General features: G+C 46.1%; 1 protein-coding gene and 1 long non-coding RNA gene across 3 annotated transcripts in view; one reads left to right on the top strand and one right to left on the bottom strand.

Annotated features, from left to right (window-relative positions):
• The window catches only part of Ns4 (Nucleostemin 4), a 42,929-nt gene that overhangs the window by 4,272 nt on the left and 15,665 nt on the right, over positions 1–22,992 (bottom strand). The window contains exons 8-10 of the mRNA XM_089580746.1: positions 20,357–20,542; positions 13,609–13,787; positions 1,043–1,202 (exon numbers count right to left, since the gene is read on the bottom strand). Of these exons, the coding sequence (XP_089436872.1) occupies positions 1,043–1,202; positions 13,609–13,787; positions 20,357–20,542 (525 nt within the window). The remainder of the gene's footprint in view (positions 1–1,042; positions 1,203–13,608; positions 13,788–20,356; positions 20,543–22,992) is intronic.
• On the top strand, positions 3,007–11,514 carry LOC149351436 (uncharacterized). Of its 2 annotated transcripts, XR_016290592.1 has the most exons (3): positions 3,007–3,180; positions 4,462–4,659; positions 9,775–11,514. It is a non-coding gene; the product is annotated as an uncharacterized LOC149351436 (long non-coding RNA). The 2 variants fall into 2 exon arrangements; XR_016290591.1 differs by lacking the exon at positions 3,007–3,180 and having other exon boundaries at positions 4,213–4,659.

Raw genomic sequence — 22,992 nt, 5'->3', positions numbered from 1 at the left:
TCAGCCAAACAAAAACAGCACAGCTCCACAGTTTAGTTCTTTCTAAATTCAGTGGTATAAGATTAATTGAAATTGAACCATAAAACTTAATAAAAACTTCTGTAAGGCTAGTCATGATGGCAAAAACACGAAGCTGAGAAAACTGCATTTGAAGTGTGCGCACCAGCCATTTGGAGGTCGTTGTTGAGGTCTCAAAAAGCAGTGGAATGTGAGCGTTCCAAAATTATTTAACAGTAGTGAATAATACCAGGTAGAAGGGAAGGGTCCCAGCTTTCAAACAAAATCAAGATGGTGGCCATTGGGGACGCGATTGTGAGAAGTGATGGGCGCGAAGTCCTGCCGCATTTTGCTCCAAAATCACCAGTTCCGGGCTTCATAGGCGTGAAATATATAGATATTTCAGTAGTTGGAGGTCGAATTTAGACCTTGAAACTTTTTAGGCAGGAACTTTGAAGTGCATTGATCCCAAATAAGCCATTTTTGCAAAATCGAAATTTTTGCATTTTTTTTATCATTTCAAGGCCCGCATCTCCCCTTGAACGATGCACCACTGCCCTACGATGGCAGGTGCTGCCACCGGCGGGGCTTGTGAGACTCAGGTAGCTCTTTCTGAGCAACCACTCGTGATTAATCATTAAGTGAACTGCCACCTACCACGGTGGGCAGTTTGCTCACAATCCGGTGGGCAGGTTGTGATGACACCACAAGGTATATGACACAGGTGGCGCACCTGTCACCCAGCTCTTCAAGGCCGCAGAAGGACTGGACAAACATCGACTAAATCTGCGAGTGGGGGTCTAGCGCTAGCGCACTAAAATCTCCAGAGAAGCAGCCTAGGCCAACTAGGTCACGTGACCTAGTGATGTCATCACAGCCTGCCCACACAGAGGGACTGTAAAGACACCGGCTAAGCGGCTGAGTGGAAGCACCAGTGCTAGTGCACCAAAAATAAAGTCTTCCTCCATTTTCATTCTAGCAACACTGCAATTAACAGCAATATAGCTTTTAAGACTTAAGCAGCATTTCTGAAACCCGAACCTACCTTCACAAAGGTCAAAAGCTGACCACGGCTTGTGACTATCGCCAGCACCTTCGGGAGGCTTCAGCTTCAGGATGGAAGGTATGTCCACTCGTTCTGCTATAAACTGAATGGCTGAGTAGGGCTCTCTCAGCTGAGCTATCGGAAAGCAGCCAGTCAATACCTGTGCAAAATGAGAATTTCATTTGCTAAGTCTTGTGGGGACGCGCTTCACTCGTCCCCTGTGGTGCGCTTCCCTGCAATGCACCCTCAACTCGTCCCGTGTGGTTTGCTTCCCCGCAGTGCACCCTTCTTAGCCGTGTTAGTTAATTTAACACTTACTTTACTTTAACACATCTGCAAAACTTTTTGCCGATGATTGTGTGCTGTATCGTATAATTACTAATCCCTGTGATGAGGCGTATTTGCAGATGGACCTGGATACAATTTCTTCATGGTGCAGTGATTGGCTTATGAAACTAAACACTACTAAGTGCAAACACATGTGTATTTCTAGCCGAACTTAAGATAACATCACTCTCTATCTTCTTAATAACACTCCGTTATCACCTGTTTCATCGTACAAATACCTCGGTGTTCACATAACTCACAATCTCTCCTGGAAAATGCACGTGAACTATGTATCTAACGAGGCTAACTGCACACTAGTTTCTTAAGCTGTCATTCCATAGCTGCAGACAGTTCCATTAAGCATCATTTGTACAGGACAGTAATAAGACCGAAACTAGAATATGCATGTTCTATTTGGGATCCTAATCAAATATCTCTAACACTTTAGAGTCCGTTCAGAACCGTGCTGCCCGCTTTATTGTTTCAAATTACTCACGAACAGCAAGCGTGTCTGCACTAAAGTCAACCCTTGGTCTTCCAGCTCTTTCTTTGCGCCGTAAATATTTTCGCTTGTCTTTTCCAACAGATTTATTATACAAATTACCCTATTCTCAAAAAACATTTACTGCTTCCTCCATCTTATATATCCTCGCACATTGATTATAGTTTAAGGTAAGAATCCCGCACTGCAGAACCACCCTTTGCTTGAATTCATATATTCCTCGAACTGCAAATGACTGGAACCACCTCCCTGCCTTCATCGCTGCCATTACTGATGTCAAACATTTCAAGAAAATTACTTATTTTGTATGCCCCTCCTCTCTGTAATGCCTCCGGGCCTTGAGAGTATTGAAAATAAAAAAAATTGGCTGAAGGCTTAGCTTGGTTAAGCCTGGCTGATTGTGAAAGCAATAACACCTGGCTGCACTTGGTTCTGCTGGTAGTTTCGTTTCTCGAATTCACGCGTAGCAGACTCGAACTCGCCAACTCTTATCTCTTGTTCTTCACATCGCTGAGCCACGATGTCACCGTCTCGAATCACCACAATGCTCTGCTCTTTCTTCTTGGCTGTATACTGCACTCTTCTTTTAGCAAGTCGCTCTTCTTTCTGTTCCAGCGTTTCTTCCGCACGGCGTTTTCTTCTGTTGCGATTATATCGCTCCGCACTACTCATAGATTCTTCTTTGGCACTAAGTAAATTTAATTAAACTAGTTAATCTAATTGAATGATTTATTTAATTTAATTTAATAATCACTTCATTAATTAAATGATTAATATGGTTAATTGATTGATTAAATTAGTTTAAATGAATGAGCCTCCCTCGATGAGGCGAGTTGGGCCCCCAGCTCTCCTCTTGTGACGTCACGCGGTAGCGCGCCGCAGCTGCGCCGGAGCGAAGGATGAGCCTCCATCGATGAGACGAGTTGGGCCCCCAGCTCTCCTCTTGTCGTGACGTCACACGGTCACGTGGTAGCGCGCCGCAGCTGCGCCGGAGCGAAGGATGAACCTCCATCGATGACAGAAAAGTGCAAGCAGTATTGCTTTCGCAATAATAAATAAACTAACAAGGGAGGGCGCCAGCGTCGCAGCGACACGAGCGCCACGCGTGGCGTGTTTGCTGCGCGTGCGTGCGGGGGAGAGGGCTCTCTTTGGCTCGGGATTTGGCCGCGTTCGAACGTGTCGCGCGGCGCTACCCTCTTCGCAGACGGGCGCCTCGTGGTGGGAACATGCTCCCGCCAGCTCGTCCCGTCCAGCGTCGGAGATTCCCTCTTGCCCTGGCGTGGGCGAACGTTCGCTCGCAACCGTGCTGGTGAGTCGGACGTCCTCAATTCCTCAGCGTATTTTGTTGCTAGCTGGCGTTGTTGTTATAGCAACAGATGCCTTGTTTGTGTCAGCCACTGTGTTGTTCCTTTGTTCCCTCAGAGCAAGGCCCGCCGTGGTCGGCGTGCGCTCGGTAGCGTACGCGATCACGGGGTGGGGACCAGCGGTTTGAACTGCGTCAGCCGCGGTTAAACGGGGAAAACGTATTTATCTCTCCCCATTTAAAAACCCCACATCTGGCAGCCCAACGTGGGGCCTGCTCTTGGAACATTGGACGACTGTCTGTTCGGTTCCAGGAACGCTCTTTTTCCGGACTTCACAAGTGCTAGGCCTAGTGTGAATTTTGATCGCTAGGACCTGCGGCATGCTGCAGTGCGAGGTGCATTGCGCTGCAGCATGTTTGGACCTTTCGACATGCTCAACACATTTTTAAGGCGGAAGCCTTTAATGCCTCATCGTTGTAAGCAGGAGTTGTCGAGAGAATTGTCACGCTTTTCAATTGGTCGAAATGGTCGTGACGTCACAGTGCGCGAATTTCAAACGGGGCCAATTGTACTTGGGCCAGTAACCATGCAACCAATTAAAGAGATCGTATAGTGATGCTCCAAGTGGGACTGAGTTTAGTTAATTGCTTAATTACTCAATTAGCCTGATTAACCCTTCTAGTCAGGTCAGATAAATAAAACCGAGTAGGAAATTGGTCGAGTTCGGGAATCGAACCCCGGTCTCCGGAGTGCCAGACGAGCATGCTAACCACTCCGCCATGCCAGCTCGATGGTTTGGAATAAACAAAGGCGCGTCTAGTCAATACGGTGTCTTCGTTCACTCCAAACTAAACCAAACCATCTTCCTCCCTTCCCGTTACGGCGAGGTTTAGGTGTCCTCGCGTATCTGGATGGGCACCTAAACCTCGCCGTAACGGGGGAGGAAGATGGTTTGGTTTAGTTCATGGGGTTTAACATCCCAAAGCGACGCTGTCGCGTTTCACTCTTAGAGGCGAAGCCTAACATCTTAACAACGCCATCAGTGACACAAGCAGCAACACCGTGCTTAAAGGGCAACTCCAGTGATTTTTCAGCCATTTTAAGTTAATGGCTGTTTTGTGTTCCTAAGAACCTCCTGTAATGTGTACGATACACGGTTTTCAAAAGCAACCCCAAAATAATTTCTAAACAGCAAAAAACGCAAAACTCGAAACCGAAACCGGAAAGGCACTGCTTTCGTGCGGTATTGACTGTGACGCCATTAGCGGGTTCGCCGCGCTGCGAAGTTTGGAGCCGCGCTGTCGACATGGCTGAAGCGCGGAGAACAGCTTTTCCCAGACCAGCGAGTCTTTAGAAGACGACTCAATCGACGATTTCGGACTGGACGAGTCGCCTTTCAGCTATGATCCACCGCCGCGCGAGCTAGCCGAGTCACACCACAGGCCGCGTCACCTGCAGCATGGAGACGGTCTGAACTCGGAGAAGTAAGTATTTGAGTCATTTCTCGTGCATGCATTTCTGACACAGTAGTCAAAACAAAAGTTAACGTGATGCTCCCGCTGATAGCTGTTCGTGTGGCGAGTGCCGGCCGACCCAACCTGATGAAAGAATCTGCTGCCGAAACGTTGCCGCGGTGCACAACGTCCTTACAGGGGAATGCATAACCAAAAGTCCTCTCTTTGCGAAGCTTTGTCTCGATAGCGAGCTTTTGACAGTGAATTCACGCCAGCTACAGTCCTACAATCCAACATACTTTAAGCGCGCTCTCCGTGGTCCGCTTCCTCTTGACGGCCGCGCTTCGTGCAGCTGGCCGCTGCGATGGGCGGTTGTACTCGAATAACGTTGGCACAGAATCTGCCTTCAAGCCCCGGTTGAACGAAGCCTTAGCGAGTCCAAAGCTCCCTCTGGGGTACACGCTGTCTTCATAGCAATCTGGCGCGAACTGTTCCGAGCACAAGCGGGAATGCTTCCTCGAAGACCAGTTGACACGCCGGACAGCTCTCACCCAATTGTCGCGAAGATTCTTATCGCTAGGAAACCTATGGTAGATCACGCCCGTTGTCACAGATGAAGAATTTGTGCAGCCCACAGCATATCAGAAGTATAGTGCCTAGGATATACTGGCTAGTGTGCTGAGCGCGAGCGGCGCGGTGGCACCCGAGGTGATGCCTGCCGCGGCGGCCGCATAGCGACGCTGTGATGCTAGAGGGTGTAGGGTGAGCGCGCGCGTCGGGGCGAGCCGGTTTCTCGCACGCGGCGCGCCGCTGAGGGTTGGAAAGGGCTAACCAAATTTAAGCACACGCGAGCGTAAGTGGTTGATGGAATTCAAGCTAAAAAAAAAAAGCACGTTTCACAAAACACACAATTCGGTTTAATAGAATGAATGCAGCATGTTTAATCAAAGGGGAAGTGCGAGTGGGGGTAACGCTTTTTGGCCAACAGAAAGTACGAAAAAGAAATTGCAGTGGCAACAGATAGGCACTGTCAGAGATAGCCAGCAACAGACAGACACTGTGTAGGCTTCACCTACACAAATTAACTTTGAGTGTGATAAAGTAGCACAGTTTATATTCGCCACTGCGGCAGGATATCAAACTTCAAGCTTTTGACTATATTAGTACGGAAACAGATAAAACACAACGCTATTATGAATCCATTGTAGCCTATAATTTATATAAATTTTAAAAGTTCCAAGTAAAGAGAACTTGTTACAATTATGGCCGAACGTGTCCATGCTTTTGGTCCTTTCGCTTAAAGCCTCAAAAACCTTCGTGTTCAGACCAAAGCCACCCTTAAATCATTGCAGATATTTTTGCAAGCATTTTCGCCCAGGCAAAATCATAATGCTCTACTTCCGAAGGTGCTCGTAGAGCTTTGGGCTCCTCATTTGCAAACATTCCACAATCCAGGCATCATCATAAGGCATGCGTCTCAGAGACTTTCGTCTTGCGGCCAGGAAACAAGCTCTCACAGCTAACTGTTGCCTCTTCGGGAGTGACTGTATTCTTGCATCGAGTGCTTCTTCGCTCAGTGCATTGTTTTGCTCCTTCATTTGAGTCACATGCTGCTGAGCATTGGCCACGCTTTTCTTTGTCTTTCTCAAAGCACGACAAAAATTCTTCATTTTTTTTTGTCACTGCAAGGATCTTTCGTCTTTTTTCTTCAGTGCATGTTGTTCTGCGAGAGCTCCCGTAAATATTTGCAGTGCAAGCATGACTCTCCTTTTCCATCGGTGGTCAGCAAGCATTTCTCTGCAAAGTATAGTACATCCCCAGGACGTCCTGAGGATTAATTTTTGAGGACATTGTGTTGTCCTGAGGACGTCCTCTTCTAATCCTTAAAAGGTCCTCATTTAGTCCTGTTGTCCAGCCTCAGTATGTCCTCAGGACATCCTCAGATTTCCTCTGGAGGACTTTCTCAGTCTGTTTTCAGGACATCAGACGATGATGTAGCCCAGGGTATGTGGGTCACTGTTTCCTTAATTATTGTAGACAGTGTGCACAGGGATTGTGAAACTGCTTTCTTTGTGCTTCTTTTGACTTGTATTTTAGCAAACAAATTTTGCAAAAGTTTCGCATACTCAACAAGTAACTGGTTCGTTCACCATATTTGTTGGCAGTTACAGGTTATTCTACAAGCAATATTTTCCTACAGCAATGACTACTCTGTCACCTCAGTGGTATAGCCAATCCAACAAATTGTCCAAAAATTTGCACACTCCAACCCCATCAGAAGCATGCAGTACATGTGACCAGGTTTGCAAACCAAAATAACTTAAGATATCTCCTGAAGGCACACAATATTTTCAGTCAGAATGGTTTCCTACATTACATCTCTATTGTACACAAGTATCTTTTAATAAATTTGAAGTTTTTACGAAATGAAAGCCGAGTGCGAGAGATAAAGCTGGTTTCATCTCAGTTCAATGCCACAATATTGTCCTGAGATAGGACGTTTGTAGGACATTTGAGAAATTTTCGTCCTTGAGTCGTTCCGCGAAGTACAAACTGAGGACATCCTCATGAGGACATTTTGCTGTGATGCACTCAAAAAGTACTCAGAATGTCCTGTTCGGGATGAGGACGTTTTGACCATTTGAGGACGTCCTCAGGACGTTTGGTGTTGTCTGGATACATACTTCTGTATGAAGTGTGCTTGCCTGCAACAGGAATCATGCCACATCCATTACAAAGGCCACGCAGAGCCATTTCTTTGATTAATGTCTCTGCCTCATGGCGAGCTGTAAGCACTCGCTTTTCCTTTTCTCTTCCTCGGAAGTAAATTGGGGCAATTACAGAACCGTGCTCACGCAAGGTTTTCCAAAAGTCACCATTCTTTCGATTAATAGTTTCGAGAAGTCACCAGCTTCGGCCTCGCAACAGGCATAAGTTAAAGCGCCATTTGACGCAGCAGGCAGCTTCATTCATGTCACCGGAATCAGAATTCCATCGAGCGGGTGCCGAACATCACTTGGGCACAGACACTGCAGTATTGCTTCGCTATCACACACCGGTCCTGTAGCAATGTCTGTCTGCTTGGAATCGGAACGCTTCTGGAGTTCTCTGATGCGCCTCCACGAGCGACACAATGAGAGTAAAACCGCATATCATCACCGTCGACTGCAGAGTACAACTCGGGATCCACCAGCTCGACATTTCGCTTCCGTTGTTTAGGTGCCGGTCCTTGGTCGCAAATTTTTCACACCTTCCTTTTCACCGTCTTTTTAGGTACAAGATGAGGTGGATAATTTTCGAATACTGTAGGGTCAGCATCGGGCTTCAGGCGTGGCTTCATTCGGGCGAGTTCATTCACGACGCCGTTCACCGTAATCTTAAAAGATCTTTCAATGCATTCGTTCTCGAAATGATTTTCGCATAAGACAGCCTTCGGTGTCAGCCTTCTGTCTGCCCTCTTGATCTTATTTGCCCATTCAGCAAGCCGTGCTGGGTCCGCAGGTGCAGTGAACACAGACACCTTTCCTTCGTTAGACCGATAACCGCTTCGACACAACGGAACAAAACACGTCCTCGCTTTGCATTGCCGCTTAGCCTTTAACATTTGCGGATATTTTTGCTCACGCTTAGCGTCTTCCAGCTTCACAATCCAAGAGATGATGCCTGGCAAACATTGATTTCACACGAGCAATCGCGCGAGGCTGCGGTATCGGCGCGACAGCAGACGACGGGAGTTCGGCGGCTTTCGCGCACCCACCCGACCGGCAGCGCCCCTTGCGGCCTCTCCGCGCAGGCATCGCGGCGGGGGCCTCGTCCTCCCGTACGAAACGCGCGCGCTGCGCACACTAGCCAGTATATTCTAGGCACTATATCAGAAGTTGCCGTGACCCATCACTCTGGCGTACACATCCCATCAGGCAAGTTGAGATGGCGCGAAATTGCACAGGTGGCCGAAATAATTTCAGAGACCTCCACTACAGCACCTCTTTCTTCCTTTCTTCTTTCACTCCTCCATTACGTTTGTTCGGGTGTCCGTTACTGCGTCATTTACTTTCCTCAAAATCAATTTTCAGTTTTCCCCTGCACTGCCAACGGCAGCGCGCGCCCGACCAGCTTGACACGCCGCCCCGCCAGTGACGTCACAGTACAGGGTGGCCTGTAGAAGTTGCTTGATCAATGGGTGCCGCTCGCGTCGAGGAGCGCTTGTCTTCAAAACTCGCTTGCGAAAAAACTACGCCGCTTTCAGGTGCGAAATTTGACATGAGATATCAGACTACCATAAAGAATAAAGTCTTAAAATTTCCTTTCGATTGATGAACATCGAAAAATCGCCGGAGTTGCCCTTTAAGGCTTTCGCCTCACTGCACTTTAGGTCAACAAAGTGCTCCCCTGAATTTTTAAAGTTTTCTCTGGAGTTTATTCAGCGCGAGAACCACTTGGTCTGCATCGAGGAAGCGCGAGGCCTAGCGCCCGCCGAGTTGCCGAGCCCAAAGCGAGTGAGTACGGCAGCCGAGTTGCTGAGCCCAAAGCGAGTGAGTACGGCAGCCGCGTGGGTGGTCCGAGTTTTCTGTAGAGATTTTCTCCACTGTCTCTGTTTCGACTCGGGGAGTCGCGGCTCCGGGAGCCGGGTGGCTTGGGGCCACGGGTGCCGCTATACGAGCTCGTTGGTATTGCAGCTCGGCACCGGGCGCTCCGACACCATCCGATACGGTGGGCGCCGACCGCTCAGAAGCTGCTTCATGCAGTGAGCTGGGTAGGACCACCCCACATAGCTGATGTCTCCTCGCGGCTGCGCGCACGGAACCCGTTTCGGGTCTTTCTTTTGTTAAGGGTCGTTGTCACAATGGTAGTGAGGCCTAAGGCTTTTCAGAGCTGCCTGCACCATGTCGGAAGAGACACGACCACCGGACCGAGGTGCTGAGAGGGGGCGCACTTTGCTGCACACCCGTTCTGTAACCTCACATGAACTGAGCAGTCTCGTTCAACTCAAGAAAGGGCTTTGTTCACTTGAACTTTGCGTTGCACAGCCGCCCGGCACGTTTTGCTAGCGATTTAAGCATTGAGCCACGAGGCCATTGCGGAAGCTGTTTCCCCTCCCGTGACCTACATTAAAGGCATGCGGACTGTGTTTCGGCAATCTTGCAGATCCAGCGGAGTCACCCAGGCTTGCTCTCCTGCGCACATCGTCTCGCTGCCACCTACTGCGACAGAGTGGCCTGTGTCCTGTTTGGTGCTTCCATCCAGGGCAGCTGTGGCGAGACCCGTCAGCAGTCACCTCCGGCTGCTGTTACCCTGGCGACTAATGCAGAATCCTGGCCTACAGTTTTCAACCAGCCTTCTCTTCGCGGCCTGTGGACACGTAGTCCATGGGCCATGCGAGTCGTCCCAGTGGAGACCTTCACGCTGCCTTCGGAATACCGCGGAAGACTGTGGACGCTGTCGGCGTGACGTCCGCTGCAAGACCTGCCTCAAGTGCATGAAGACCAGGAGAGGCCTCTATAGCATGCACCTGCAGGCGCGTGGGTCTATTTAAGGTTGGGGGGGATGTGGGGACATGCTTTACTCGTCCCCTGTGGTTTGCTTCCTCGCAGTGCACCCTCCTTAATCATGTTAGTTACTTTAACTAACAAGGGAGGGTGCTGGCATTGCAATGACACGAGCGCCACGGATGGCGTGTTTGCTGCGCGGGGGGAGAGGGCCCTCTTTGGCTCTGGAACAGGGAAGCGCGCTGACGTTCGGCGCGAAGCCTCGCGGGGAGGAACATTCCCCCGCATCTCGTCCTGTCTGGCCGTGGAGTATCCCTGCCCTAGCATGGGCGAACGTTCGCTTGTAACCGTGCTGGTGAGTCGGACATCCTCGATTCCTCAGCGTATTTTGTTGCTAGCAAGGCCCGCCGTGGTCGGCGTGCGCTCAGTAGTGTACGTGATCATGGGGTGGGGTCCGGCAGTTTTGAACTGTGTCAGCCACGGTTAAACGGGGGAATCGTATTTATCCCCCCCCTATTAAAACCCCCACAGTCTTTTATGCTTTCTATGCACAAATTTGACACACTCAACACCTCCCCAATCTAAGAAAGCCACATACACACACACAAAAAAAAGACGTACTGCAGAATTTCACCACAAGCCCCACTTTGCTTTCATAGCTTCAACACATGCAGCGTGGCGATATGCAGCAAAGGCAAAAAATAAGCTTAGTTTTGATTGACCCACCTGAATTCATCATGAACAAAATTGGGAAACGGGAAAATTCTGAAACAATGCTTCAAAATATCCTGAATGCTTCTGTTATGCTGCTGTATCCAACTCCTTTAATCTCAGTACCATCTGAATGTTAAATCTTCCTCTTTCCACATCAAAAAGACACAAAGAAAAGAATTCACACGAAGTCTGATATGCAAATTTATGATTAACCTAACTGGAATGATATGGCAGAAGTTGTGCCTTGAGCGGAAGGACGAATTCAGCCAAAAATGTTAAAATTATGGACACCCATCCCAAACAGTACCACCAGTGACCATCCACAGCACAATTCGGACCCCTACGTCAGGAATAAAATAATGATGAATACTGACAATAACCCCAGCAAAGTGACTAGGGCAACTCACATAAGTGTCCTCTACTAAAGATAAAATGTGACATGGATAGAGCTTTGGCTTAATTTTAATGTATGCCAAGCTACTTCTATTGGCAACATAATTTTATGCCTAAAAACAAAACAAAAAAACAGGACGAACACGGGAACATTTGGCAACACGACGGAACAAGATGAAGCAACTCGTCCTAACCAGATTTTTATGCCTATAATGTATCATATTTATTTGAATACAGTTGAGCACGGATATAAATTTTAGCCTTTCTTCGCATAATTAAAGGCTGACCTACATTTCTGTCTGGTTCATATCTGAATAAATAGAGCACTTCTGGAGAAAGGCTCTATTAAAATAATTCCTAATTACTACTCTCCAATACTGCAAAAAAAGCATGACATTTCTCCTGAAGACTGGATTCTACTTCTAGAGCTGCACATGCAACATGCACCTATAGGAAAAGAAAGAATACTCAAGTGACATTAACACTATTGATGCAGTGGCCAAATTTTTATTGTGAAGGAAGGAAAGAATGCTTGCATGCTGCGATTTCAGATCATAATATCAGTATCAAATGGTCAGAACTAATCCCGAGTCACAGCTTATAGCGTGACAACCACAAGCCATAATGCTCTATAATATAAAACAAGCCTGCCCAAGCCACAAGTGGCTCATAGGAATAATAATTTTTTAATAACAATAATAATTTTTATTTCCACCAACAAGTACACCACAGCAGAAACAGGCCGGTCTGAGCCTCTAGTCAGCTTGTATGACTGTGCCTTAGGACATACAATACATACGACAAATTGAAATAAATAATTGAAACCAAATAAATCAAATAATAGTAATGATAATAATAATAACAGACTTGGTCAACTGAAATACATAACCTCTATATTTGCCTTCAAGTTCTATATAATGAGCCAAAATAAATCTCATGCCATTTCCCCACATTGATTCCACAAAAACCATAATGAAGCACTCGGGATGCCTGCTCTAAAAAATGAGAACAGTGCTGCCAGATGTGCTCAAGTTTGGTTTTGCGTGCTTTGATAAATATTTTCTGTAAGCTTCATGGTAGTAACATGGCACCTTTCAAATACAAGTTCAATACACATATTTATCCTGGTTGAGGGTGCACTGAAAGTACCACTTGCTCCATACACACAAGATGCTAGAAATGATAAGAGTAATTACTCATAATTCCACACAAGTACAGCCAGAGAGCTTGGGGTAGATTTTAATGAGTATAATTACTACCTTATTTCAAATCTTGGCACACACTGTAGTTCAAAGATGGCAGGTTGAATACTTCTCTGCTGCCTGAGCCACTCATTTTGTTTGATGTACACATAAGTGCCAACCGTTGCTTTGCTTTTGCAGACTGGTACATATGCTTCACCTGGCTAAAACATAAGCTGGCTTAGGCTAAAATTTCACAATGGGGTAGCATTTGTAGGAGCCCAGGCTTCATACCATGTTTGGTTGTGGTACAGTCGTTTTCAAAAATACACGGCCCACGGCTTCAGCCGGCGGAGCGGCCGCGGGGCCGCACTGCGCGTGACGACACCTTCGCCCTCACTCTCGAGCGAGCCCCAGCGGCGATATGGGCGAACGCTGCACATAGACTTTATCAGGCGCGTTACGTAGCAGCTCGAGAGTGAGGGCGAAGGCTGTCATCACACGGGGCACTCTCGCAGCAAGCACCGGTTGGAGACAGCAGCGCCGCGGCCGCTCAGCCAGCTGAAGCCGTGTATTTTTGAAAACGACTGTACCTGTCTACTGAAAATAAAGACAAAAACCGGCTGTTGTTTGCTGTGATGGATGGCTAAAAACACAGTTTATCAGCTCGACCCATGGCCACAGTTGTCACTAAGAAGGCAGAACAGATGCTTGTCATTGCCTTCTCATGAGCACCACCTTCCCAGCAAAGGATGGCACAAGACAGGCAGCCAAGACCACTTGGCTACCACTCACTTCTCACTTCTGCCATAAAAATCCCAGGACGAAGGTTAAGCAGTGACCATTCCCTATGCAAAGGTACGAACAGCAGCCTGCAGCAATGAACCAAGCACCAGAACACACGAGAGAGTATGAACAAGTTTCAGGTGACCACAGCACACAGAACTCCAAATTAGACGATACGGACTGCTTCAGCACTAAGAACGTGCAGGAAAGGCAGTAAGCTCATCACCCCATTCTAACATACTAGGTACACTCAGAACGTCAGGGTGACAATGACCTTATTTAGCTGATGTAACAGACAAAGAATAGCCTCCACAAAAGCAGGTAAGGCCTTATAGGTCACATAAGTGTGTGACAATTAGTCTCATATAGAACTGACCACCATGCAAGCAACAGCGAAAGCATAACAAAAGTAGTCTTACCTGCAATGCCTTGGGCTGCAAGCTAGGGAAGACCAGACCTGGACAGTCGCACAGGCGCACATTTTCGGTGAGGAAAATGGTTTGGAAATGCTTAGTGTGGCCAGGGGTGCGTGAAACGCTTACCACTTTTCGCCCAACTAAGGCATTCAAGAGCGATGACTTGCCCACATTGGGTTGCCCTGCAGAAAGGAAGGTCTTGAGATGAGACCAGAACAGTTTTGCAAAGCTCGATGCTGATTATATGCCGAAATCAAGGCTGTAAAAGAGTACCTCCTACAGTTAAACACCTGTGTTTGCTAGGTTTTTGAAGCAATTGCTCAAGGCATGGACAATGAAATAAAAAGAACACTCACCCACACTTCATGCGCTCTCTCAAATGAGTTGTTATGCATATGCATGGATATATTTTCCAAAAAAGTTTTTAATGTCTACTTACCAAAGTTCTCTGGGGGCTGAAATAACACATAAACTAGCCACAAAAAAGCTAGTAATGTACTATTCGATAAAAAAAGTGTCCAGAACATGTGTAAAGAGGTCTAGGCACACAGGTTCCATGTCTTACAGGTATCAGTTCACATTACCTGCATGTGCTAGAGTGTACGAGTCACACTTTCACTACAAGTGTGGTCTCAAATGACCACTAATAACAGACATAATGGCTTCAGCAGCCGCTTGCACGCCCAGGAGACTTTCGTCCCCCCATGGCACATCTGCAGATATAGTCACTGTCAATATGACGGTGATTTCTTTTGTGTCGGCAACAACAAGCAATAAATTTTTCCTAGTACAACCATTACTTACTCTTAAAAAAAAGGCGACAGTGAAGGATGGAGAAACTGAGATGAGAGCTAGACTGATGCATTTTGTTTGGCATTCTAGCAAATATAGACTAAAGAAGAGCACTTAAACTGCATAGCGTAAGACTAAAATGATCACCTTCATACTGGTTCGGACTGTAATATGTGCCCCGCAACATCATATCCCCTTCAAAGGAAGGCAAGTTGTAGTGGTAAGTGTTCATTTACACCAGCCCTGCCAGATTAAGCTATTTTATTTTTTCACAACTTTTGTTGTTATGTGCCATACACCTTGTGCCATACACCTTGTGTTTAATTTTTGTATCAGTGCTGTACCTTTAAAATTTTGCTTTGTAAATGCAATACTGATAATGTATTTGCTCTCTAAATGCAGGCTAAGCCTTATCTCAACCAGCTAAAGCGTGCATTATTCTTTATAATAAGAAGAGAACAATTTTTACTTCCGCTTTCCAGCTTATTCCTACCTGCCATCATAACATAGAGTTAACTGTGTTATGTAGTAGTGAATGCCACTACATTGAAATTCACGAGACCTGTGATAAAATTTAAATTTACAGCAGTGGAATTTAGCAAAAATAGCACAGCCATCACTATTTCCCCATGGCAATTCAGCTTGTCTTTGAAACTTAAAGTGGATGCACTGATGGTACCTTCTAGCATATGGTCTCCAAGCATACATTTTTTTGTACTGCCTCACCTACACTGCACTAATCTTTGCCCCAAATAAAAAATGAGTGCTGCTGCAGAAAAGGCGCTTTCATTGTTCAGGAATACCAACTCAACTCTTTCTCTAACAAGAAAAAATGATCCTCTTTTGAGTGTTTTAAAATAAAAATTATTTTTTCAAGTGCTAAATGCACTGCACATAGTAATACATCAAACTGTAGCTTACTGATTATACTTCCAAATGAAACAACCCCACAGTTGTGTGTGCAAAACTTTTCAAAATATTTTTGGTTAAGCTGTTAAGATAAAAACAATAAAAGCAAAACAAGAATAGACTCAAAAGAAAACATTCGACAGAAGTCTGTCTGGTTGGGAAATTTAATGTTAGGAGAAGGTAAGTGACGCCAACCAAGTAAAATACAGGAAAAAACACGACGTTTCGGGACCGGCTCGGCCCCTTCTTCACGGTGTGACTACGGGCGAGCGCAGCTTGGCTTTTTAAGCCCCTGTGTGGAGGACCTGCGGGTCAATGGCCGCAGCCCATGGACGTAGGATGAGGGGAGAGTCCCCAGGGAACGATTAACATTCTCTCGTGTTTGCTGTATGTGCCACGACTCGAGTAGAAGCCTCCTGCGTGGGTTAGCTTCCGTTTCCAATACAATGGTGCTGTCGAAGTCAATTGGGTGGTCACACCCTTCACAGTGTTCGGCCACGGCGCTGCGTTGACGATTCATGTGACGGACGTCCGCTTTGTGTTGGTTCATCCTTTCCGCGAAGTTCTTCGTTTCCCCTATGTACGACGCCGGGCAGACGGAACACGGAATTTTGTACACGACGCCCTGGGCCTTTTCTCTGGGCTGCCGGTTTTTTGGGCGGGGGAGAAGGCGACCGATAGTGCTGGTCGGTTTGTGCGTTGTCAGCACCCCCTCTTTTCCGAGAATGCGACCGAGCGTCTCGCTCACGCCTCTCACGTAGGGGATGCAAACATCCCCTACGTGAGAGGCGTGAGCGAGACGCTCGGTCGCATTCTCGGAAAAGAGGGGGTGCTGACAACGCACAAACCGACCAGCACTATCGGTCGCCTTCTCCCCCGCCCAAAAAACCGGCAGCCCAGAGAAAAGGCCCAGGGCGTCGTGTACAAAATTCCGTGTTCCGTCTGCCCGGCGTCGTACATAGGGGAAACGAAGAACTTCGCGGAAAGGATGAACCAACACAAAGCGGACGTCCGTCACATGAATCGTCAACGCAGCGCCGTGGCCGAACACTGTGAAGGGTGTGACCACCCAATTGACTTCGACAGCACCATTGTATTGGAAACGGAAGCTAACCCACGCAGGAGGCTTCTACTCGAGTCGTGGCACATACAGCAAACACGAGAGAATGTTAATCGTTTCCTGGGGACTCTCCCCTCATCCTACGTCCATGGGCTGCGGCCATTGACCCGCAGGTCCTCCACACAGGGGCTTAAAAAGCCAAGCTGCGCTCGCCCGTAGTCACACCGTGAAGAAGGGGCCGAGCCGGTCCCGAAACGTCGTGTTTTTTCCTGTATTTTACTTGGTTGGCGTCACTTACCTTCTCCTAACAAAACAAGAATAGTCCGCTGCACTGAGCCAGAAGTTGATTATAAAAAAAATTAAAATATACAAAACGTTGCACATGTTTTTAGCTACCATTCTTGTGATTTTCAGCTGAGTACGCAATACACTGCACTTTCCATGGCCTCTCAAGTGAGGGAATATGACTGCTGTGCCACTAGAGAAAGCAGTCGCGTGAGGACATGAAGTGTGATAGACATGGGATGTGTTGCACATTACACTTCTTCTGAATCCTATTCTTATTTTTTTATAGCAGAGCTTGCAGTTCCACCTTTCCTCCATTCTTTTTTTTTTCAGTGGGTAGCAAATGAGTCTATGGGTAAAAACAGGGTGTGGCCTTCCTTGACATCATAAAAAAATCTGCTGGCACATCTGCGAAATTATCTTGGCAGTATGTAGTGAAGATCCTAAAGCCCCAATGATTAACAAATCAAGCGCACTACATAAAATATAACGTGAACGTTAAACCAAAACTGTGCGAACACACACTGATGTCCCGGGCCTGTGAGACGAAGTCTCGCAATTGGAACTGAAATCCGACCATTCCACGTGGTTGTCTAATTCGCCACTGCTGCTAAAAAAAAAAATAGAGAGAGAGCATAAAGACCGACAAAAGTGCTCAATGTAGCCCGTCGCCTTCGATGAGCGTACGTTGTAACGGACGCCATGATCGCCAACCAGTCAAAGTTAAATTTTTCATGTCACCTCCTTGCGTTAGAATATGAAAAAAAAAAAAAAAGCTGAAACCAAAGAAGTCGCGTTATAGAAGCAAACCAGATGATACAGCTTGTCCAGGAGCACTGGCTTGAAGTTTTAGTGGCAGGTTCAAAATGTCAGTCACATATGACTGATAGCCTATGGCACAGTAGTGGAAGAGTTAGAGCTGTGTAATCGCAAAACATGTGCCGATGAAGCCATCGTGGCAACAAACATGCCAAGTAAAAGCAGTGCAGATGGAATAGTTTGTGGGACCTGCATGCTGTTTTTGAATGACAATGAGTCATGTGCACTGAAGCATTTCACAACACTTTTTTCAATGGCGGAATTTCTCAGCAAACAGCCACATTTGTGCCTGCATGGCGCTATTTATCAAATGAGATTCTGCACTTGTTGGCCATTTTCTGCAAGAAACTAAATACATTTGCTGCTTCCAACCAACAGCAACCACTAGCCTTGAGTTTGTTGTAGTTAAGAAGAACATCAGTGTCATCAAGATGTTCACATCAGTGGGCATCCAAAAATGTGGGTGGATTTCTCTTTCTAATGCCGTCTTCGACTGGTCGCCTTAGATTGCTCTATAGCATTCTGATAAGCGACTGCACATTCAGCTGGTCAAAACCGGACACTCTGACTACCTTTCGTTGGCTCCTTCTTAGCACTCCGCCTCTCATTCAGAGTGCCTCAAAGCGCTCAGATTCTGCACTTGTTGGCCATTTTCTGCAAGAAACTAAAAAAATTACGAGGAACTTTAGCGGCTAAAGTGGTGAAAGGCGAAAGCCTGAGTGCTGCATTTTGCCACGCGATTGTTCACTTCACATTCTGTTGGTGCATTAATTAACTGCCAATTAATGACGCTTAATCTTTGCCTTTATGAGTGGAACGCGACAGCGTGTTGTAGCGCTGCCAGGGAGTCCACGGAACGCCACCACCCGTTTGCCGCGATGCATTTCCCTTTGAATGCAACGCTTTTTGGGGAAAGGTTCTACGCCTTGCTCGTCGGAAAATTGGTTTTTGAGGAAAGGAAATGTATCTGTCTCTCATATCTCGGTGGACACCTAAACCTTGCCGTAATGGGAAGGGAGGAAGATGAGAGTGAACGAAGACACCGCATTCACTAGACGCGCCTTTCTTCATTCCAAACCATCGAGCTGGCATGGCGGAGTGGTAGCGTGCTCGTCTCGCACTCCGGAGACCGGGGTTCGATTCCCGAGCTTGGCCAATTTCCTACTCGATTTTATTTATTTATCTGGTCTGACTGGAAAGGTTAATTAGGCTAACTGGTTAAGTAAGTCCCACTAACTTGGAGCATCACTATACGATCCCTTTAATTGATTGCATGGTTAGTAGCCAAAGTACAAAAGTTTGAAATTCGAGCACTGTGACGTCACGACCGTTTCGACCAATTGAAAAGCGTGACATTTCTGTTGACAACTTCTGCTTACAACGATGAGGCATTAAAGGCTTCCGCCTTAATACACCAGCTGCTTCCAATGACCAGCAACCACTAGCCTTGAGTTTGTTGTAGTTGAGAAGAAACATCAGTGTCACCAAGATGTTCACATCAGTGGGCATCCAAAAATGTGGGTGGATTTCTCTTTCTAATGCCGTCTTCGACTGGTCGCCTTAGATTGCTCTATAGCATTCTGATAGACGACTGCACATTCAGCTGGTCAAAACCGGACACTCTGACTACCTTTGGTTGGCTCTTTCTGAGCACTCCGCCTCTCATTCAGAGTGCCTCGAAGCGCTCACACTTTTTCCCAGAGCTGTTGGGGGGCTCTTGGTCATGTGGGTACTCCTATCAATCCTAGCACAGCGCCGACATGGCAGCAACATCCAATGGGCCGGTCATTGTCGTTAGGTGATGGAGTGGCTCTGTGACATCGTTTTGATGTTCTTGCACTCAAATTACACACAAGCTTCATGCAACGATGTTCATCACCTTGCGCTGGTGTCTCGGAACACTTGTTCGCTCTGCACAGCAGCATATAGATCAACGCACTAATGTCGGTGACTGAGCCAGCGCTTTTTGCAAGTGTGAAAAAGGCTTAGCGTGAGGGGCCTCTGTGCTGTCTTTACGCCTGGAATTCTGACAAAACATTGTTGCAGCTCCGTTATTATGAATGTAAATGCAGTACAAGGGTTCATTAGTGTTTAGAGTGCAAAAAATATAGTACATGCGGACAGTGAAAATGCAACGTTTTGTGGCTTACAGTAGCAGTGTCAGCTGGCTAATTGATCAGGATGACAGCGCTGACCAAGCTCAAAAGTCATGTGATGGTGCCGATCAAACAGTTTTGTCAGCAAACACTCTAAGGATGGAATATAGATGTGCTTTGACAGAATGGTAAGACACGAAATGAAAAAAATGCACCAAATGTTGCTACCAGTCAGTGCCAAGCGAAAAGCGTCCATGTTTTGCGTCCGTGACATGACTGCTCTCAAAGCACTTCACATATTCTGCTTGGCAGCGCCTCCTCTGACTCGGGATTCAGAGCTCACCACGATCTTCGCGGTCTGGGCCAGAGGATCAAGGCGACCAGTCGAAGACGCCATAAATTATATTGGAGGTATACTTCTAATACCAGAACAACCTTGATAAAGCACAAAAGAGCATGACCGTTCCCTGTTGTACAAAAGTTTTCATGACAGCTAAACGAGTGATGTTGGAACAAAAATTTAATCCTAAATAGAATTTTCAGCTGCGGAGTTTGACTCTACTGCATTGTAACTACCAATTGGAGCTTTTCCAGACACTTTGCGGCATTGTAATTTCCTGCTGTACCAACAGTGATAGCAAAGAGAGAAATAACGGAAGGAAAGAAGGAAGGAACAAGCAAACCAGTTTAATCATACTCCATGTTCTGTCAATAATATAGATGTCAGCACAGGATAATAAAATAATTAGGAGCACAAAAATAAGGGCTCCATAAAAGAAATGACTCTGACCAACAAAGCCTATAGTGAGGCGTCCTCCCTTGAATTTTTCCTCCTCATAAAAGCTGGTGTCGGGTGCCACAACTTCTGTCGGCGCTGATGCAAGTGCGTCATGTTCTTCCTCATCATCATCATCATCATCTCTTGCTTCCTCAACAAGTTCTTCCTCAATCTTGTTCCTCCACGGGGTCAGGTCCACTGCAAAGGCAGGAGAACTGTGAAAAAGCTTGGCAGGTACAGCCAACTGCACCTCAACATAAATGATTGCATAAAATACTGCATTATGTGCACTTGGTATGCACAAATTTTATTTAACTGCTCTTTGACTGGCAATAGGGACTGCTCAAAAATCTTTACCACCATGTTGTATACAGTGAAACCTCGTTATTGTAAACTGGTAAAAAGTCGTAAAACAGTTCGATATAGCTGAAATTTGCAATATAAAATTTTGCCAAAAAATTGTGCTGGAGAAACTAAATTTAGTCAGCAAAAGAACAGCAACTGGGAGAGACTTCTTCAGTAGTTTCAGCACCATTTCGGAGCTGCTCGTGGTAATTGCGTTAGGTTCGCTTCGTCGCACAGCACGCAGCGCATTACAGCGGTGCCGCTTAAAAAAATCGGACGCCAGGACGAAAGCTCACAGCTTCTGCTCCGAGACAGCCAACGTGAGCAGAGGATGACTGCTGGAAAGCTACAACAACCGACCGTGTCGCTGTTCCGGGGCACTATAGACGGGTGTGAGAGGCGAAAACGGGTGCTGACCGCTTGGCTACCAGCTGTTCTCGTGGCTATATCTTTTGCAGCACTATTGGCAAATTCGAGATGAAGCGTGAACTGTGGCACGAACACTTGCCACTCTACCACCAGTCACCAGTGTAGTGAGACAAAGCCGGATGCCCGAGCGGGCACAGCTTGGCGCTTGGCAATTCGATATATCCATTTTATGACAAACCGCGTTTGATATATAAAGTAAGAAATTAATGTGTTTGTTAAAAATATTTAGGAACAGTTTGATATAGTCAATAATTTGTAATATCCGTGTTCGTTGTAACGAGGTTTCACTGTATTAACAAGATACAATGAAACATGAAAAAATGACGAAGCAGGAAGGGCACTTTTGCACTTCTACATTTGACCATGTTACTTATTTGGGGTTTTAGGAGTGCATAAACAGCTAAAGTCACCCACCACAAACTAAATGCGAGGCTATGGTGTTCCTTCATTTTTTTTAAATAACCATTTTGCAAATCATATGGTTTGTTAGAACTACCTGTACCTTTCAAAAGACTACAAAACAAGTGCGTCTCCCCAAGAACCAAGCTATATGAAAGGGTAAGTTTTCACAATAAAACTGTGAGAAGTGCTTTCTTGTCAAAATGCCAGAATTTTTCAGATGAAAACAAAATGTGATTTAATGTGATCTAGTTATTGTAAAAGACACAGTAAAACACATTTAATTTTCATGTTAAAAATTCGAGAATCTTGGCAAGAAAACATTTCTCGCAGTTTTTCCACGAGTATTAAGTTGTGTGCAAGATGCGTGTGCCCAATGTGAAAGTGGCATAAAATCACTTCAATAGACTATTCTTGGTGCCAGCACAATTTCTGTTCTCTCAGGATGGGTTTTACCAGGCGCACCTTATTTTGTTTTGTCATCCCCTTCAGCTTGCCATTTTTCCATGCATATACTTGGTACAGTCTTGTCAGTAGAAAGACTGTATCATATGTACAGGGGTATACTGGTCAGAGACTTTATAGAGCCACTAACTTGTGCTGCACAACTGTCTGATCTCTTGTTACAGCCAATTCCAATTCTAGGCATCCAGCAGAATGTCATTTTCCATCCTTGCATTGCGGCTGTTGCAATACTATACATGGTGTAACCTATTAAAGCATGCAGCTTTAATTGCCATGCCCAGTGCAATGCAACCAAAAGCTTAGTACACAATAAACAACTGGCCCCTCATCAACGTTGTACCATGAATATGAGTACATAATAAGCATGCAATCTACTGTTGCTTAGCTCTCCTGTTCGTGTTTCAATGTATGCTGACAGAACATCACGCAAGAAAAAAAAAAAGAAAATTTCCAGTGTTTTATTACAGGGAAGATGAGAAGCCAGTATGCAAAATGGCTGCAGTTTATGATGTAGGTATTAGAACGTAGCCACAATACTGAAAAAATTACACACATACAGTTGAGCCTCAATATAACGAACCTCAGTTTAACAAAATTCACAAAGCAATGAATTTTTTTCGTTTCTCAATCTCTGCCCCCTGAAAAGCCATGCATTTTTCTTTTGCGATTTAATGAAACATTTTTATACCACACTTTCGATTTAACGAAGTCCTTGTACATCACATGCACATATCAGGAGCCTCCATGACAAACAGATGAAAACGAAAACTTAAGTTCAGAAACATCGCGATTTGCATGCACCCTTTTATGCACAAATGTTGCTGGCAGGCTTCAGGCTGTAGAGCAGAAGAGGAGCAGAACGTACATCGCTGCGCCATCTGTCTTGTACAGGCGTGGACAAAAGTAAACGGAGCACGCAACTGTCTTCAAATATTTTTTACGTGTCACCTAATTGAAATTTCCACTAGTCGTACGCGCATGCTGGTAGAGGAGGTTGGTGGGTTTTCTTG

The sequence above is a fragment of the Amblyomma mixtum genome, chromosome 3, assembly GCF_055824585.1.
Source record: "Amblyomma mixtum isolate Tamu chromosome 3, ASM5582458v1, whole genome shotgun sequence".
Taxonomy (NCBI): domain Eukaryota; kingdom Metazoa; phylum Arthropoda; class Arachnida; order Ixodida; family Ixodidae; genus Amblyomma; species Amblyomma mixtum.
This window is presented reverse-complemented; position numbering and strand designations above follow the sequence as displayed.